This window comes from Podarcis raffonei, chromosome 6 (assembly GCF_027172205.1).
Source record: "Podarcis raffonei isolate rPodRaf1 chromosome 6, rPodRaf1.pri, whole genome shotgun sequence".
NCBI classification, from domain to species: domain Eukaryota; kingdom Metazoa; phylum Chordata; class Lepidosauria; order Squamata; family Lacertidae; genus Podarcis; species Podarcis raffonei.
This window is the reverse complement of record NC_070607.1, coordinates 79762389-79782283: the sequence shown is the minus strand read 5'-3', so window position 1 is coordinate 79782283 and position 19895 is coordinate 79762389. Positions and strand designations below refer to the sequence as shown.

Here is a 19895-nt window from a genome sequence, read left to right as displayed (position 1 = left end):
TTCTGGCTTTTCCACAGGGTCTGCTAGGCGAAGCACAGTAGAGGAAGAACAGAGCTAATATTCAGAAGTGAACGTCCAGACTGGCTTTGAATTATATATACTTGCACATGCCAGGACCAGTTTGGTGCTGGTCTCTCAGTTCATGTGAACAAGAAAGCCATACCACACAATGGAAAATGAGTTTGTTAGTTTTTTAATTTGTCCCTTGCTGAAATGAATTGTTTTCAGTCAGCTTCTCAGACACTGCAAATTGCCACTTATTTTTGTACTAAGCTTCCATCAATGCTCCTTACAAATATTTCCAATTCTAAGTGGTAACAATCCTTGCAGCCATAAAGTTAAGAAGCTAGCCAATTCCTTGTCCGTATCACTTTCACAGTGCAAAGTAAATCCTGTTTTCCTTCAATACTTTATTTTTATGTTTAAGTTACAATTATATGTCTTTGGGTCAATTCAGACTCAAGCTACTCATGATACTGGCTTTGGGTAACATTACTAAATTTCTCCCTGAGACAGCACTGGGTTTTTTGGTTTGCTCCTTTTTATAAATAGTAAAATGACTGATACTTAAAGAGTTCTCCTGGGGCTGCAGAGCTGGAGGGTGGCACACTCTAGTCAAGGATTACTAAAAGGCCGGACCACTGCCTCACAAACAACATCATGGCAACTGGAGAGCAACCGAAACAAGCAGAGTTGCTGGAAGCTCTATTCCCCCACCTTATTTGCAGAAAGAACACTTGGCTTCCCAGCTGCCTGCTGTCCTGAGACTGCAAAAGCAAGAGGAAAGAGGACACTACCCCAACCAATTGATGTCCAAGCAAGAGCACCAGCAAAGGAAAACCAACCTGGCCCGGACTGGATATAAATGCTTGTAGCTCACCACTTTGTGCAGGGCTTGAACCAATCTTCCTCTTTTGCCTTTTACCTCCCTGCCCCTGTAAACCTTGCCTTTCTAGTCTGTAAGTCTAATGGCAGGGCATGTCTCTTCTTTTTTTTTAATGAGCCTCTTGGGGAGACAATGTATGTCTGAAAAACTGGATGAGAATATGGAAAATAAACAGAACTATCAAGGTTTTGTGCTCCAGTGAAACCCTGAAAAGAACTGTGAGGTTAAAGTAGTAACTTTGCACCATCACTTTATCATTTACCATTCAGCTTTAGAGAAAATTCCAGGGGCAAGATGCAAAGATGGCAAAAGGCACCATGACTTATTGATAAAAGCATGACTTAGTCTAACTTGGATACTCTGCAGACACCAGTGGTGGATTCTTTTTGGCAGCAGGTTAAGCCTGTTTACCCTGGTGTTTGGGTCATGCCAAATATAGTCTGGAGTGGGATCTGTCTAGGATGTGGTTTGATTGATGATTGACATTTTATCCTGTTTTATTGCACTAACTGTTTTATGGAATAGGTACCCCACTCCGAGATCAGCTGATGTAGGGTGGGATACAAATATATTAATTAATAAAATAATGCCAAGCAAAGCCTTCCAAGTCTAAGTAGTGGAAGCATTCTGGAATCTGGAATTTTTAACCACAGAACTTTGGATTCAGAGGGCTAAAAGCTGATTGCACAAATGGGTATCAGCCGACACAATTGTATGCTACTTTAGCACACCTGTGTTCAGGTAGTGGGAAATTTCTGGCTGTCATATAACCAGGAATTGGCTGTTGTCATGTGATATATAGGTTTTTTTGTTGTTCTTTAGGAAATTTTATTGAATATTGTATTTTTTTTGTTTCCATGTAAACGGCCTTGAATTTTTTTATATTACACGGCATATAAAGATTTGTTACAAATACTTAAACATGATCATCACGCCATAGGATGCAATTATATAACGGGCAAATTCAGGGGCAGCTTAGGTGTGCAGTTCCCACTGCAACATCAAGTGATGGCTCACATCATTGTACAACCCATGTTAGCTGTATGTACCTGGGTTCTTTCCTTCATTACGTGATGGGCGAGCTGTAGGTTTAGGAAATCTCGTCCCTTCCAAAGCTTTGGCAGCAGCTGCATGTTGAGCTTTCTTAATACTAGTTCCTTCAGCTTCCCAGTGCTGGTCCCCAAGAGTCAGCTGCACTGTAAACACCTAAGAATGAGAAAGAAGCCTTTACTGCAACAACTCACCGCCTGATCTTGCATGCGTGTGATATTTTAATAGTCTGAACACACACAGGTCAAAAGGCACAGGTACGACACAGATCACTCCAAAGCAGGGGTGGCCAATTCCCAAGAGACTGAAATCTACTCACAGAGTTAAAAAAACTGGCAGTGATCTACCTTCTTTTTGGGAGTTCAGGTCAAAGAGCTTCTTTGAGGGAGCCAGTGATCTACCGAAGACAATCTACCGGTTGGACATGCCTACTATAAAACAACTACTTTATGAAACACTATTAAACCATAGGAAAGAAAAGTCGCATGAATTGTTGTAAAAGTATCCAATGTATTTAAAATGTTTTTTCTACTGTGGCCAAGGACTTTGTGGAAAGTAATACACAGAACCAAAGGGATCCAGAAGGCTGCATGCACAGCTACCATGCGCACAGGGAGACCTCCAAGGCCCTTCCTCCCTACTACATTATCGAATGCTGCCCAGTAAGTTGCTTCCTACAGCAAAGAAATCTGGAAACCTTGAAAGCTCTTGTGGGAATGCAGGGCCTGAGGCCATGCAAGGCCATAAATGATAAAATAAGTACTTAGAATTGCATGCTGCCGTTTCCAAACAGTGTGCTTTATTGGACTTCTCCTTTACTATTTCCTCCCCCCTCCGTTTTCTTTTACAGCTGGGTTTGGATACTGGGGTGAAGGTACAACTACCTGCTTAAGCCAGCTGGATTTCAGCAAAGGGCCAAACCTACACTACTTCCCACCCTTCCAAGCTGATTGAAAACTTGATATTGTTTTTCTTTTATCTGTTATTTTCTGTGTATTTAACTGTTTTCATTACATTTTGTACAGTGCCCTGAGATGTGTGTGGAAGATAATAAATAAATAACGCTCACTGAGTTATATTAGTAGTACCAGCTTAAAAATAAAATCAAGCTGTGCACTGGAAGCTGTGTCAAGCTAACAGACCTCTCACGTTTTGTTTTACTTCACACACACACACAAACACATTCAAGTCATCGTTTTACTATAAATATGGAAGTCAGACAGGCAATGTTTACCTTCGAGTGAGCTGGACCCTGCTCACTCAAAAGCTTATACTCAGGCTGAATCTTGTTAAAACGGGCTAACTCATTCACAAGACACATTGGGGTTTTCTCTTTGGGGTTTGCCATGTTAGAAGGAACTGAAAAGAAAAGACCAATAGCTACTTCAGCATGGAGAAATCAATCTGATCTCTCAGTATTATTCTACATTCACAGAAGCACTTAAGGACTTTAGCACTCAAAGCTGGAAAAATTCCACACAGAAGCTTAGACTTATAAAATTAAGTGGCTTTCTACAGAAGATGCCCAAAGTAAATTGGTTTCAGAGAATGTTAATTTAGTTGTCCAGAATGCCAGATAAAAGTTGATTGTAAGACAAACTCTAAGGATCAGACAGCGAGTGAACGTTGCAATTGCAAAATAAGGAAAGATCAAACTAATTTGCTTTGCAACAAAACTAGCTAGGTGTCTGCATCCTGAAGTTGATGTTTGAAAGCCATAGGCCTCTTGTTTAACCTACACAGCATAAGCTGTTCAGAAAGTTCCTCCACTGCCAGGACATATTTGGTCCTAATCTGACAGTTTCTCTCTCCCTAAGAATGAAGCTGCTTCACAGGTATTTATATTCTTAATTTCTCATTTTTAATACTTAATTGTCTCTGCTTCTACTCTGTCATATTCTTTAAAAAGGGGGTCCCATTTGAGTGCTACGTCCTAGGTATAGTTTCCATTTTGCCAGTCATTCCAATTTGGAAGAAAACAAGAACACAAAGCCCAATAAGCTTACAGAAGCTTAGTTTGTACAAACAAGGGAGCCCAACCCATGAAAACTCTGTGTCTTCCAGGATTCAATATTCTGAAAGTGGAATCACATGAGGCACACTTTAATTGCACAGAGAACTGGTAATCTTTAGCCTCAGGATAAGCCTTGAGTGGAGCATTGCCATTAACTCCTGCTTCCCCAAATTCTCAAGGGGTTCTGGAAGTACAAAGCTAGGCTTATCTAGTGGCCAGAGGCTGTAGATGACCAGAACTATGCAATCAAAATGCCATACATTTTTAATGGTCAGTGCTTATGGAATGCCACACTATTTAAGAATTATGCCACCACCCATGATGATAAACACACAATGGGTGTGTACATTCCAAAGATCTTCTATATCAGTTTGCAATTTCCGTTTGGAGGGATACCTGAAACCTTAGTTTACCAGATTGAAGAGAGCAAATGGCAAATGCACACATGTAGTCAATGAAGCAAATTACTAGTAAATTACTTAACTACAGTTAAGTTACTAGCACAAACCACTCTGTATTAGAAAGGAAGCTCTCTGGAACGATCCTTGTTAAACATGTCTTCATGGCTAAACGCATGATCAGAAAACACTGTACAGAACCAGAACGATGGAGCAGTGAGTTTGATGATACAAAATATTTATAAAGCCATTTTAGCCATTTGTTTTAATCTTATCTCCATTTGTTCCATCAAACATTTCTCCTTATAATTTTCATTATTCCCAACACAACTTCATTAAACAAGCAGCATATGAACAACATGGGTATTAGGACCTGGCATTTTCTTTTAAGGCATTTGACACTCACATTAGCATTGAAATATACCAAATAAATTTTCAGGCTTACCTGCAGCTACACTGGTAGATGTAACAGATGCAGAGGGTAAAGCAGAATTTTGAATAGGTCTACCTGCATTTTCAGAGGGCAAAGAACTAGTGGGAGAAGGAATACTCAAAGGCTGTGCAAGTGATTGGTTCTTGTTTAGTATTTGGCTGCTAGAAAGAGCAGCAGATGGATTCTGGATTTGAACTTGAGACATATTGACTTCCATCCAAAGCTAATTGCTGCAGGTAAACTTGGCTTTGAATGCAGGCTGTTTCTGTGCAAGTGCTTGAATTTTTACCTTAAAAAGAAAAGAAAAAGGAGAGAATCAATTGCTTCCCAACCTTTCCACATAAAATATTCAATTGAGATGTCACCAACACCTTACAGTCATGGGAAAAAGAAAGTACACCCTCTTTGAATTCTGTGGTTTTACATATCAGGACATACCGGGTAATAACAATTATCTGTTCCTTAGCAGGTCTTAAAATTAGGTAAATACAACCTCTGATGAACAACACATATTACACTGTGTCATGTATTTAAGGACAAATACTTATAAGACTATTCTACAAGTATCTTTGGCTTTCTGGGAAAATAGTAAAAGTACTCCTGCACAACTTCAGGTAGAGTGTGTACAGTCTACACAAGCCTTCCATTTGGATACAATCAGTGTTAGAAACTGGGATAGAAAAGCTGGGTTGTAGGCACCAAAACAGAATGTTTAAGTGTCATTGGGGGGGAGGGCCTCAGCAACAATAAATACAGTGGTGCCCCGCAAGAAGAATGCCTCGCAAGACGAAAAACTCGCTAGACGAAAGGGTTTTCCGTTTTTTGAGTCGTACTGCAAGACGAATTTCCCTATGGGCTTGCTTCGCAAGACGAAACGTCTTGCGAGTTTGTTTCCTTTTTCTTAAAGCCGCTAAGCTGCTAATAGCCGTGCTTCGCAAGACGGAAAAACTGCAAGACGAAGAGACTCGCGGAACGGATTAATTTCGTCTTGCGAGGCACCACTGTAAATAAATTTTTATTTATTATTTTGATAAGCATGAACTAATATGCAATTCACATAAGAGAAACATGGTTCATATTACATTTTAACAGAAACTGTTAATACATATTTAATTTGGTGTTTACAGTAAAAATGTTTGTACCATACTTTAGCTCTCAAAACACTTCACTCTTTATTGTTAAACTTCTTAACATATTGTCTATCCTTGACATATACTTCGAAGCTTCAAAGCACATACATTTCAGTAATCCTCAAGTGTTAGCCAGATGCACAAAATGGCACCCAGACTTTTTGAGGTGCTTGTAAATGCAAAAACTTTAGGTGCAAAATGCGCCTGGAGCCCTGCTAATTTCGAACCCTGGATACAATAAACCTGTGCTGTCAAATGAATGCCAAACTGAGCATGCATGTGGTCAACTGCTCAGGAGTTAGTACTGGAAAAACGATAGTTCAGGCTTTCTGCAAATGGTAGGTTTAGCAGGCAACCTTTCTAGACCAGAAACAATGCTGGGCACAATCCAACACACTTCATTTGTGTTAGCCAAGAAGAATGAATTAAGGACTGCGTGCAGAGCAGTAGTGCTTGGTGAACTGAGTACTTATATCGTCCCAGTGATGAAAGCAAACACAAGGCACTAATGTCAAGTTACCATAGTCCAATTTCTGTCTCCCAATAAAACCTGTAGACGTTTAAAAATTTATCTTGAACCAGCAAAGGTCCTGGCTTTAAAAATGAGCAATCACTGGATGCTAATAGTAGCAATTTGTCTAAGCATTCTGTGGGCCTTCAGAATTGATGTCATGAATAGGCTTCCAAATTTAGAAAGGATGAGTCAAAGACAAAAGTGATCTGCAAACTGCCTCTTAAGGATTTTAGGAAAGACGCGTACTTCTGAAAAGGCAGACAAGGGTTTATGGGCCAGTGGAAGCAAATGGATTTTCAACACAATGAATTGGCATCTAAGAGCTGAAATACACAATCCAAAGTCTCACTTGATGAACCTGATGCTGGACTGCAGAAAGGAAACTGAATGCTCTCCAGCATGCAAACATTTTCTAATACCTGTACATACAAAATAGCAGGCTGGGCTCAACATGCTAGCCTGAGATGTGCAAAGTACTCACGTGAAGCACCACAGACCAAAGTCTTCTAATATTCTGACAAGTTCACAAATTTCATTGCCAAAGAAACCAATACTATGCTTGTAAATGAAGTTATCAAAAGCATGCTGCTAGGTTTTTTTTATCCAGAGAGAAAAAGGGTTTACAGCTTTGTTTTACTAAGTTTATGTTTAACATGGCACCCACTATTTTAAGGATTTTATTGATTTCCAACTCAGCATTAATGCTTCCTGTAAATTACAATAGCTTGGCTCAGCTTCAAAAGGCACAGCTCCCATAACAGCCATTTTTAAAGCTATGAATGACCATCAGAAACAACATTGGGCATGCTTAAGGAAAAGGACCATAGCTCACTAGTAGCCAGGAGTTTACAGCCCAGCAGCAGCTGGGCCATGTTGTACCCCACACTACCCTTAATGCACTAAGTGCTCAGTGGTATAGCATAGGGTTTGCATGCAGAAAGTCCCAGGCTCAACTCCTGGCATCTCCAGCTATAAAGTCCAGGTAGCAAATGAAGGGACATCTCTGACAGAGACAGGGAGAAGCCTTGCCAGTTCAAAAAGGACCAAACTAGCACAATCATCAGCTCTACAAATTGCAGGTACAGGAGCCTGGTTCACACCTGGAAAAGGGGCTTTGGCCTTTTGCCCTATGCTGTGGGTCCCAATATGGATTAGGCCCTGCTATTTGCATTGGAGGAAAGCTTCCACCCCCAGCTATGAATATAATAGACTTCTACCCCCAACTCTGTGCTGACACTTATTGGGACAGCAGCAGGGAACAAAGGGTGAAAGCCACCGGTCTTCAACTTCAGGGTCTGGATCAGACCTTGCACCTGAAACTTCCTTTTAAAAAGCCATCTGCATAACTGGTACCTGTGTGAATGATGTTGTGCCTAGTTTTGCTTATGGCCTGACCTGGTATGTTCCTACATTTCCAAGAAAGGGACCCAAGAGGCTACAGGTTTCACTCATGTACAAAGAGCACACACACACCAGCCAGGCCTTTGGCCAAGGAGTAGTGAGCATTTGGGTGTATGTGTGTGTTGTTTTCCTCTTGTCTAAAGTTCTCTCCATATTAGGTTCAATAATGAAAATTTCAAGTTGCCATTTTAAGACAGAGCATGTTCACAAACGTGTAGCAAGGACATCTTGCGTTAGAGATTAAAAAGCTGAAGGCAGGCACATGTGTCACTGAGTAAACCTGTTTTTCCTAAACCAACTGCGCTAGCTGAACTGCTTAGTTGAAGGCCTTTTCTATAAAATGGCCGAGCATGCACATACCACTCTTACAGATTGCCCCTTTCAGAAAACCTTGGACACATCCCATTATCTTGACATGCAATTGAGGCCTGCCCTCTAGATATCTGTTTAGAATGACTCACCACTACATTAAGAGCACTGAGTCACCTGGATATACACAAAAGACAAAAACTGGCTCTCTGCTGAATGCAGGCATCAGCTTTAACATGCACAGCCCCCTAACAATCTGTTGAGAGCAACACACCTAGAGCATATACTCTTGAAAACACATGCCCCCATTTGCAGGAATACTGCCTCACTATTTGGATTGTTTCAATGAAGGAATAAAACATTAACAAAGATATGATTACAGATTTCAGTAGTCTATTATTCTTTTGCTTTATACCAGAATCAAGTACAGTGGTGCCTCGCAAGACGAAAATAATCCGTTCCGCGTGTCTCTTCGTCTAGCGGTTTTTTCGTCTTGCGAAGTAACCCTATTAGCGGCTTAGCGGATTAGCGCTATTAGCGGTTTAGCAGCTATTAAAGGCTTAGCGGCTAAAAGGCTATTAGCGGCTTAGCGGCTTAGAAAAAGGGGGGGGAGTGAAAAAAATTGCAAGACTCGCAAGACGTTTTCGTCTTGCAAAGCAAGCCCATAGGGAAATTCGTCTTGCGAAGCGCATCGAAAAACGGAAAACCCTTTCGTCTAGTGGGTTTTTCATCTTGCGAGGCATTCGTCTTGCGGGGCACCACTGTATCGGAAATGTGCTGCAGAATGCAGTTAATACTCCAGAGAAATGAACAGGCCTGTGTATATTCTAAGCCACCCTTCACAAGCAATTCCCAATACCTAGGGAAGACTAGTCCATGCCCTTTCAGGTTTAAAGTGTGTCATCCTTATATATGGCATATTGTTGAAGCAAGAGATTCAAAGATGCTGTTGATGGTAATGGAACAGGGAGAGAAGACACAGGTGTTGGGGGAAGCAGTAGTCAGGATATGGGAAAACTGAGAAGAAGTTTCTCTAACCACCCACGGCAGTTTTTTTTTTAGGGTGCAGGAGGGTGCTGCAGTAGGGAGAAGTGCATATGTCTGCTCAGCTCAAGTACTGATGGCTTTGGATACAACTGACATTAAAGCAGCATCTTAAGATAGGAAACTGCAACAGAACTCCCATATACTTGTGTCCACCCCAAAATATCAGCCAGTGATAAAGAGCTGCTGGATTTTCAGAATACCCAACTTCCTGTACCTTTAAGTGATCCAGGGACAGTGTAGCTTTAGCTTTAGTTCCAAGGGGATTTATATGTTGGAGATTGCCTATAAACAAAAGAAAAAGGGGAGAACGTTAGAAAGATGCTTTTGAGTAGTACAGTATTATACTATTCCACAATGAACTACTTATCAACATTACCAGGAGCAACATTTGGAGAAAAATTCTCATTAGATAAAATTGTTCAGCACATATGCTTTGAAAGGTTTAGAAATGTTTACTTTTTCAGAAGTGTTAGCTATGAAGTCATTTCAGAGAGGGTCTTCAAGAGACAGCACCCATTACAGTTAAAAATTAGCCAGTAATTATTTGACACTCAAAAGAGAGGCACGCCTGGCACCAACTCTGTCATCATTTTGGCCTCAGGCAAAGGTGTTTTTGTCTTCCTGGGCATCATCAATTGGATGTTTTTAATCTGAATGTTTATATTTGTGCATTTTAAATATTGTATTACCTTCTTGCTGCAAATCGCTTCAGGGCTTTTTGTTGTTGGAAGCGATTCATAAATTGAATAAACCTAAATCTAAACAAAGCCAGTTCACTCCCCAAAAGGCTGATTTGAAGCATTTCACTATTCCAAACATTTTTGAGGTGGTTAAATGACAATATTTGATGCCTCCTCTTTAGAGCCAGCAAGTTGTTGATCCTGAAGAAAGAGAACAGAGAGTCTTGTTTCCATTTTGCCAAAACAAGCCCTGTAAGTATGCTTGAACTGTGTTTAATTTTGGCAACCGTGCCTTCTTAACTGTATCTTGGTGCTACCTATTAACAGCCTCTTCTCAGCCCTGCACAAATCAGAATTATGCACACACATAAGCACACATATATAAAGCTCACACTGATAATACATGTCTTTCTGCTCTGACGACAGAAAGGCAGCCTGCTCTGAGATTTCATAGCTTGCTGTCCCCTCCAGTTAAGATTAAGTGGAACCAATAAATAATACTTCATTGTTTATAGAGTCCATTAAAATATGATGCCAGGAATGTGCAAGAAACCTACCTGTGCAGGTTTATAAGCAGTTAGTGTAGCAATGACCCCCTGATTTAAGTCTTCAACCACACCAACACACTTGGGCTGTGAATTCCAGGTGTGTCAACTCTCTACATTTTATAGGGAATGAAACCCAATTGAAGTGTGATGACAGCCATGCCCAATCATGCATAGTTAAGTGAAACCAGCTGTGCGAACTTAAATCAGACCTGAGTGCATTTCAAAAAGTAGCTTTTACAGATGCTTTGATCAGTGCTGCACTTTTTAAAAAAGTTACAGAACATTCATGAACCTTCCTATTTAAATAGTAATTTCTTCATGGCAAATGCCTTAGATTAATCCAAGTTAGTTACTGCAACACATCCTCATGTTAAACAACTGCCCTGTGCCCCAACATAATTGTGACAGGCTTACTGTTTTGTACAAAGGAAGTGGTGGACTGCAGAAATCTGATGACCATGAAGAATAAAGTTAAAGCGGCTAGCGAAATGGAATGGATTTTGGTTAGAATGTCACCCTATCAGATTTCCTTTTTCCTCACTCCTAGTCAATGTTGTTGTGAGCATAAAAGATGGCTACACCAGTCCTGATATGTAACAGTGGAGATGTTAGACAAAATATGCATACAGCTTCCTCCTCTGCAAGACAAACGGATCAAATGATGCAATATGTGGAGATATGTAGCTAGCTAGGAGTTTTATGGAGCATCAGCAACAAGGCCAAGTTGTACCACAAACTAGAGCAAACTGACCTGACAAAGATATCGTTGACAATGCTTTAAAAGACAACACATTTGTCACTGGAGATTAGGGATGCTAGTGACTACAATAAGGCTCAAGATAAAAAGATTCTAGAGACTCTTCCTGATCTCCATCCAGCTTGTTACACACACATCCTGCTGGGAAAGATTTGCTGCCCTATACATATAATTCATTATTCTTGTGTGTTGTAGAAGATGCCATACATACACTACATACATCCCTTACCTTTCCCGCCCTGACCTGGCCACAGGGATCCATGCGACGGTCACCTCCAGGCTTGACTACTGTAATTCACTCTACGCAGGGCTGCCCTTGAAGCTGTCCCAGAAACTCCAGCAGGTGCAGAATGCTGCAGCGAGGCTCCTCACAGGGTCTCTGCCATGGGAGCATATTCACCCAGTGCTTTTCAAGCTGCACTGGCTCCCGGTGGAGTACAGGGTCAGATTTAAGGTGCTGCTTTTGACCTTTAAAGCCCTTCACGGCCTAGGACCCTTGTATCTACGGGACCGCCTCTCCCGGTATGCCCCACGGAGAGCCTCAAGGTCCATAAATAGCAACACCCTAGTGGTCCCGGGCCCTAAGGAAGTTAGATTAGCTTCAACCAGATCCAGGGCCTTCTCAACACTGGCTCCAGCCTGGTGGAACACTCTGCCTCATGAGACCAGAACCCTGCAGGATCTGATTTCTTTCCGCAGGGCCTGTAAGACAGAGTTGTTCCACCTGGCCTTTGGCTTGGAGCCAATTTGATTCCCTCCCTCTCTTTCTTTTTTCTTTTTCTTTCTCCTCCTGCGATGAGGCTACATTTTAATATTTTAATGTTTCAATATTCTAATGTTGTATTTTAATTTTGTTTTTAAGTTGTAATCATTCAACTTGTTTTTATTATTGCTTGTTAGCCGCCCCGAGCCCGGCCTTGGCTGGGGAGGGCGGGGTATAAATAAAAATTATTATTATTATTATTACTTTTGTGGGACTACAGATGCTGGCATTGCTTGCTAGGGCTGATGGGAGTTGTAGCTCAGCAATATCTGGAGGGCCAAAGGCTCCCCACTCCTAATCTACAGCTTTGACTTATGCTTGTACCATGGGATCATTATTACCAAAAAGTTACATTCAAAGTCTCTTAAAAACCAAGGTAAGCAAGGCAAAATGTCAAGACTTCAATAGGCTATGTAGAAACATGATCTATCAAGTTATCATAACAGCCCGTAAAGAGCTCACACACAGTTTATACGATAGTGTGCTTGTGGTACACACGTCCAAATAGGTTGCAGCCTCTGAATACTGGGGTCTATTATAGTTATTAAAACCCCATGCTGGGGTGTAACACTTGCCAACCACCAAGTGATTTGCCTACATTTCTTTCAAAGTTCTCAGAATAATTGGTGGGAATTTAAGTACCGGTACTTGTTTCCCGACTGCCTGAATGTTTAACCTTTACGTTCCTAGGGACAGAGGTGTCTTATGTCTGTCATTTACAGAAGTCACATGCAATAACAGGTAGCAAATAAGTTTGAAATGGAAATAACAACAGCAGCTTTACATGTTAGATAATCTACTACAGAAGTTCTGTAACTACACTGCAAGCCAAAAAATTGTTTGCAATCTACCCAACTATTCACCAATTGCTTACAGATCAAGCTCTCTCTTGCTCCAGGCAAAACTGGCCAGAGCTCTTCTTAAAAACATGGACATGCTTTGATGTTCCTAACAGTGCAGATTGTCAGTGTTACATATGACTGCAAGACAGAGGAAGAACCCACCTCTCCCCTCATGTTTTGCTAGTTTGCTTGCAAGAGCCATCTTAATGGCACTACAAGATTACATTACTACCACTATGATTTGTGCTATGCTCAGTAATATATTTGTGGTATGTGCTGTTTTTTTGCCAATGCACTGTGTGTGTGTGTGTGTGTGTGTGTGTGTGTGGAGAAAGAAAGAGAGAATACATTTGGATTCAAGCATGCTCCCCAAGATTGGATTTTCAGGTCTTAACATGTACATTATGGGGTCCTGAATGTTTTTATCATCAACATTTTCAGGGGTTCACTTATTACCAACACAGATAACCTAGAGTTCAATCTTCTTGTGGTTCTAAAGAACACTGTTCCTCAAAACCCCAGGAACTTCAGATATACCAACTACATTTTCATTGTGCTGGACAGTACAAGACTAGGGACTCATACTATGACATGCTAAAAGGGATAGAACAGGGAAGAATTGGGTACTCCATCCAGATGGAGGATTGGGAAAGATTGTGGCAAAAGGATTTAAAATTTACAGCCTGCTACACAATAAAAGAAAACATCATGAAAATGCTATAACAGGTGGTACATAACCCCCAGAAAACTGGCCAAAATAAATCAAAGTCAAGTGTATGCTGGAGGTGTAATCAAGGGGAAGGAATGATGTACCACATGTGGTGGGATTGTGACAAAATTAATTTTGGGGGGAATTTTGTCTATGACGAATTTTTTAAAAATGTTCAAAAAACATTTGAGAAGAAACCTGAAGCCTTTCTTCTGGGCATTATGACAATTGATACTTCAAATGATTAAAAAGGGTGTTCCTATATGCTACAACAGCAGCAAGAATGTTAATCGCTAGAAATTGGAAGGGTGATAAGACACCAACAAAGGAAGAATGGCAAATCAAATTGTGTTAGTATTTGGAATTAGCAAAAATGACAGAGGCAATTAGGAACCAACCAAACAAAAAATTTAAAATGGAGTGGGAATGTATAATAATAATAATGATGATGATGATGATGATATATTATTTATACCCTGCCCATCTGGCTGGGTTTCCCCAGCCACTCTGGGTGGCTCCCAACCGAATGTTAAAAACACAATACAGAATTAAACATTAAAAACTTCCCTAAACTGAGCTGCCTTCAGATGTAAAAGATTATATGGAAAACAGTTCTCAGATAAAATCCTTGATACGTTTCGACTAAATTTTGCAAAGTAAAGAACAGATAAGAAATATTGTGTAAGAGAAGAGTAATAAGGAAAAACAACACAGTTGAAAAGAGAAGGAAGAAACAAGAAGCCGCACTGAGGTGGTGGGAAGTCACTTCTAAAGAAATATTGTTATTGTTTGGTTGATATATGTGCACAATATATGTTAAAGAGAGAATGGAATATGTATATGAATAATAATTTTAAAACTCAATAAAATGCAATTAAAGAAGAAAAAGATCAGGGAAGAATTACCGGTAACTGGTAAGAAGAACTGCCTTATTGTTCAGTCTAGAGTCTGTTCCCTGAAGTAAGACAGGCTGAGATGTTGTATACATTTCGTTGGATGCTATTTTTTATAGGTTTCCCCAGAAAGACAGGCAATATCTAGATATGTGAAAGGCATACTGGTGGTGGTGGTGGACCAGATCAGAAAAACTAGGAGGGGGGAACCTAGGTTTTTTTCGGGGGTTTTTGTCTCAAGTTATTTATTGTCCATCAATGTGGTATTTTAAAATATTAAATGGTTTAGAAATATCCCAATAAAAAATATGGGGGAACCAGGTAATTGTTTACAGCAAAAGCCACTGGATGCATCAATAAAAGCTTATGCCATAATAAATCTGCCCAATGTTAAGCCTCTACAAGACTCTGGTTTTGTTGCAACTGACTTATATAGGAAGTGAAATGAAGGGTATGCATCAGTGCTTTGGCTCAATTACCATTCATTCGAGCAAGATTTGTACCTATGAGTTCCCTGATGGAATGCATTCTGTAGTTGTGAAAAGTGAAAAACAACAAAATATACACACATTATTTCCTGGTCCCTTTAGCCTGTATGTTCCATGTCAAAAGGTACCCAAAGACTTTGAAATGGAAAGAATTCAGTCTGCCAAACACAAAGATAGCAGGGTAAGCATATTTTAAGAAAGACTGCCAATTCCAAAATTGATGGCTAATACCGATGGTACCTGCAGCAATCCTTTCGTTGTAGCTGCACAAATGGAAACACCTCCTGCCTCTTTGAGACTTTCAACAGCACACCATGCTATAAAAGCAAAAAGCATTAATGCTTCTGAAACTGGTGAAATTGCCACCCTAATTCAATTCAGGCTGTTTGCAATAGCACAGTAAGTAAGGTCATGTATGGCAGATGCACAACAACTGGTAGGTTGCGACGCTCTATGGTGGGTCACACTAGCAGCATTATCAACTTTTAAGGTAATAAAATGGAGAAAAAGGAAAGGCAAACAGAAATATTTAGTAAAAAAACCAAAGCAGAATGAGGCACCATGTTGTAGGCTAAACTTCAGTTAAATTCTAGGACTCGGGGAGGAAGCAGCAGAAGGAGCAGTGGTGGGTGAGTAAGCTTGGTCTACAGAAAGTCTTCAGCTCTGCTCTCAATTCCATTTCAGCCCCTCTCTCTTTCCTCTCATCCAACGGGTCTGCACAAGGGGCAGTATTCATACACTAGACTACTGTTTAACCTTTGGGCCCCAGGTATTGTTCGCATATATTGTTCAACTACAATACCCATCATCCCCAGCAAACATGGTCAAAGGTCAGGGATGACAGGAGCTGTAGTCCAACAGCATCTAGGGATCCAAGATTGAAGAACACTGCACGAGGCCATACCTCCACCATCATAATTTTGATGTTATGGATCATCCCATGGTATACTACTCAAGGAAGTGTCGAAGGAATATCCTCTATGGCCCCACTTCAGTTTGTTCCTGCAATCACTTTCAGTTTACTTAAGAGTTTTGCTAAGCAGCAGAGCAACTGGTAGGGACAAATTCTTCAACACTGCACTTCAGACACTTTTGCATATGCCTAAAACCAATGTTAGCCTAGGTTTTACAAACAAGTTCACACATTTGCATTTATTACTTGTTGACTGCAGCTTCACACAACATATATAAATAAGCCACCACAGATAGATCTGTATTTACTCCTAAACAATGTTTTTCAACAGATTCAGTTCACACCCTTAGCAGTTGTTTGTCAGATGTTGTGTAATCAAGGGATATACAGGCCATGCATTAATCATCCCCCAGTAAGTCTTTGGAACATGACTTTACTAGTGTCACAAAAGCGTAAATTCACTTAGAGATCACTTCCTTCTCCTTTCACAGTCCTATCATGCATTAAGTATCACTAAGTTCTATACGACATTTCCTAGTAAGAGTTATTAAGATTGAAGCTTTATTCTGAGAGAGCATCTTACTAGTCAGGTATGAATGTCTGATAATATATAGCACAGAATACAGTCTAGCAAAGCTGAATTTAATAAAAAATGTTAAAAATTATGGTGCAGTGTTGAATATCTATTTGATCATGTGTTTGGTTTGTAGGGTCACCATATAGCGCTATTTAGAACATGACTTAAAACAACCAGACTGATAGTTTAAATATATCAAAAATCGCATTGGTCTCGACTACCAGTTAACTTCTACAGGATTTAGCTTTACGATTCCATGAAACCCACGGTATTAAAATATTTTCAAGTTCTCAAGCAGATAGTAAAGTGTGACAATGTGGCTGTGACAAAGTACTGTTCGCTATAATTCCTACTCACCAGGACTGATTCAGAGAACTGGATTGGGAGATTATGCATCTGCTCCCTGTTTAGTATTGTTAATATTTTTTTTATTATGCACCCTTCACCCTAAGGTTCCAGGGCAAGTTAGAACATTAAAGCACAATATTAAAAACAGTTTAAAGTTGCAATAATAAAAATAAGGTGGGTCCTAAAGATCCACACCTCCATTATACAGCATTTTGGAAGGTGCATAATGGAGGTGCCAGACATAACTCTGTGGGGAGGGAATTCCAGGGTTTAGAGGCCACCACAGGGAATGCCCTCTCCTGGCTGTCACCTGCAGGAACTTCCAAGAGTGCCCCTTCTGCTGGTCTCAGCATGCAAGAGGGTCTGTAGGGAAGGAGGTGGTCTTTCAGATATTTGGAGCCCAAATAAAGTTGAATAGGGCTTTAAACACTAATGAGAGAACTCTGAATTGTGCTGGGAAATGAACTAGTAACCAGTGCAGCTGTTTTAAAAGAGGGGTTATAGGAGATCTAAATGGAACCTCCAACTGCTGCACTTTGGACCAACTGGAGTTTCCAAGTTGTCTTCAAGGGAAGCCCCACGTAAAGCATGTTGAAATAATCCATTCTGGAAGTTATCAGAGCATGGAATACTGTGGTCAAATCTTCTCTGTCCTAAAGTGAATCTGCCAGAGCTGAGAAAAGGCAAAACCAGCTACTGAGGCCTCCTGAGCCTCCAGTGACAGTACTGAATCCAGGAACAGCCCCCAAATGATGAACCTGCTCCTTTCATGGGAGTACAGATGGAACTATATGAAACCACTAGAAGCACTCATCAAATTGGGGCACAGTGTTAGCCTGATATGCCAACCACGCTCTTTCCTGGACAGGGTTAGCTACTGTGATTCACGTGGCTATTGTAATGTGCTCTATGTGGGGCTCCCCTTGGGACTGGTACAAAACCTGCAGCTGGTGTAGAATGTTGTGGCCAGGCTGCTGAATGGAGCACCAAGATGTGCACATATTGCACCTGAACTGAATGAACTGCACCGGTTGCCAATCAGTACCAGAGCATGTTCAAGATCCTGTTGAACTGGTTTCAGGTTCTTTTTTTGTTTTAATGTATTAAAGATATATTGTTTTGTTTTTTTTAGACTGCACACTGCTGCACACTGAAGTGGTAAGTGGTATATAAATGCTTTCAATTAAAATGAAAAATTCGTATCACCAAAGATGAAGCAACATATGCAAATACAAAACTATTTAAGTTTCAGAAGTGGTTCTGGTTCCAGGTTGAAGTGGAAAAGAGTACACATCAAAAGCTTGCTCATATTGCTAAAGTTAAACGACAGGAGACCAATTAAGTTTGCGGGCATATATAGTGGAAAAAGATTAAACCATTAGAGCCATTAAGCCATTCATTACTTCCATTAGGAGATGAAAGCATTATGTTTGTAAGCGAGAACACAAAAGACTTTCCCCCCAATTAAACTGAAACTTGACAGCGATATTCCAAGGCTGTCTTGGAGAAAGCAAGTCTTGGGAGAAGCCTGAAGCAACTAAAGTGTGATCCAGTAAACACTACAGGATTTAAATTACAGGCTCTACACTCCAGCATTATTTTATTGACCAGGGAAATGAGAAAGCACATGCCCTGCAACTGACACAACTCAGGATGGAGAAGCGTTACCACCTGCCTCGCACAGGTACAAGACGACAACATCAGGGAACTTGGCAAGGCATGTACATATTAAGAACACAATGCACATGACTATCAAGAAACATTGAGCAGGCTGCACAATCTCACCCGATCAAGAAAGGCAGGATGAAGAGCTGGGGTAGAGACATGTACTATTGCAGCCCACTGTGCAGAGATTTGTCACCAATTACCCCGTTCCCCCCTTTTTTGCACAGGTAATTCGGGATAGCCAGAACACAACCTTCCCTTCCTACGTTCTCCCTGCCCGCCACGAACTTTGCTATGCGCGCGGTGAAGATCCCTGTTAACAGGAGGAAAACGTAAGGCGACCCTTGCAGGATCAGGCCACGGGGTGGGGTGGGGAGGCCTCCCAAGCCCGGCCTCCTGCTCTCTCACAGGTGCCTCTGGGAAGCCCACGAGCAGGACACGAGGAGAGGAAGGAGCAGAGCGAGCCGGCGGCGGGAAGAGCCCGGGTCGGACAGGAGGGAAGGCGGGTCGGAGTCGAAAGAAGGGAGGAGTGGTGGGTCTTCAAGCCAGCTCCCCACGAACACCTTCCCCTAAATAACAGGAGGCAGAGCCTGGCAGCCTCGAGCCCCCCACCTGCCAGCAGCCCACCCGCGCCCCCCACCCCGGCCGCCGCCTGAGGGGCCTGAGCCTCGTCTCCCGCGCCCCGTCCGCAGGCCCAACCCCAAGCGCAGGCCCGGCCGAGGCCTCTCCCCTCCCACATATCCCAGCGCCGCGGTAGGAGTGGCGGGCGGGGGGCGGCTGAGAGGGACGCCCGCCTTGCCTGCCTGCCCGCCCGGCTGCCCACCCGCCCGCTGCTTCTCCGCCCCTCACCTGGCGGTTGTTTTGGGCTGCGGCTCCCGGGCCGGCTCGTCTTGGCGGGCGGGCCGTGGGGCGGCTCAGTCCATGGGCAGCTGGCAGGCCGAAGAGGGGGGGGTCCGGGGAAAGGGGGGGGAAGGCGAGCGAGTCGCGGCGGCGGCAGACACAGGGCAAACACTAAAGAGAATGAGCGGGGCCAGCTCCGGCCGGGAAGGAAGTGACGGCACCACGCGACGGCGTGGGGGGGTGGGAGGAGGAGGAGCCAACCAGGCCTCTCGTAGCTATTTATAGCACCGCCCAGCGCGGAGCGCGCCGCCAATCCGGGCACGGGCCGGCTTCTAAGGCTTCTCAGGCCGGCGGGACTACTACTCCCGGCATGCCCCGCGGCTGTCACTTGTCTTAGGCGGCCCGTCGGAGTCTCCAGCTCGCGAGACTACATTTCCCAGCATGCTGCGCTCGCAGGGGAAGTGACAACTCTGCCGCCACGCGCTTTCCAACCAGAAACCCCGGGACTCTCGGCCGCAGTCGCGCCGGAGGACGCGGGGAGGGAGGTAGTGGGGCCCCGCGCAGCGGGGAATGCGGGGCGTGTGAGCTGGGTGGAAACAATTCCTGTCGGGTCCCCAAGGTTGGCCCTCGCGGGAGGTCCCAGGTGGACATGTTTTATTTTTTTTCCCTCAGCTGAGAAGTCCAGTGAAG

General features: G+C 42.4%; 1 protein-coding gene across 3 annotated transcripts in view; it reads right to left on the bottom strand.

Moving 5' to 3' along the window:
- STAU1 (staufen double-stranded RNA binding protein 1) overlaps positions 1 to 19322 on the bottom strand; it is a 40048-nt gene extending 20726 nt beyond the window's left edge. Inside the window, exons 1-6 of one of the 3 annotated variants that reach the window (XM_053394208.1) lie at positions 19215 to 19322; positions 9872 to 10063; positions 9397 to 9464; positions 4794 to 5070; positions 3171 to 3295; positions 1936 to 2092 (exon numbers count right to left, since the gene is read on the bottom strand). In XM_053394208.1, the coding sequence (XP_053250183.1) occupies positions 1936 to 2092; positions 3171 to 3295; positions 4794 to 4998 (487 nt within the window). In that variant the 5' untranslated portion in view covers positions 4999 to 5070; positions 9397 to 9464; positions 9872 to 10063; positions 19215 to 19322. Of the gene's footprint in view, positions 1 to 1935; positions 2093 to 3170; positions 3296 to 4793; positions 5071 to 9396; positions 9465 to 9871; positions 10064 to 19214 lie in introns of those variants that run through there. The other 2 variants (XM_053394209.1, XM_053394210.1) reach the window with 2 other exon arrangements.
- Between the last annotated feature and the right edge of the window lie 573 nt (positions 19323 to 19895).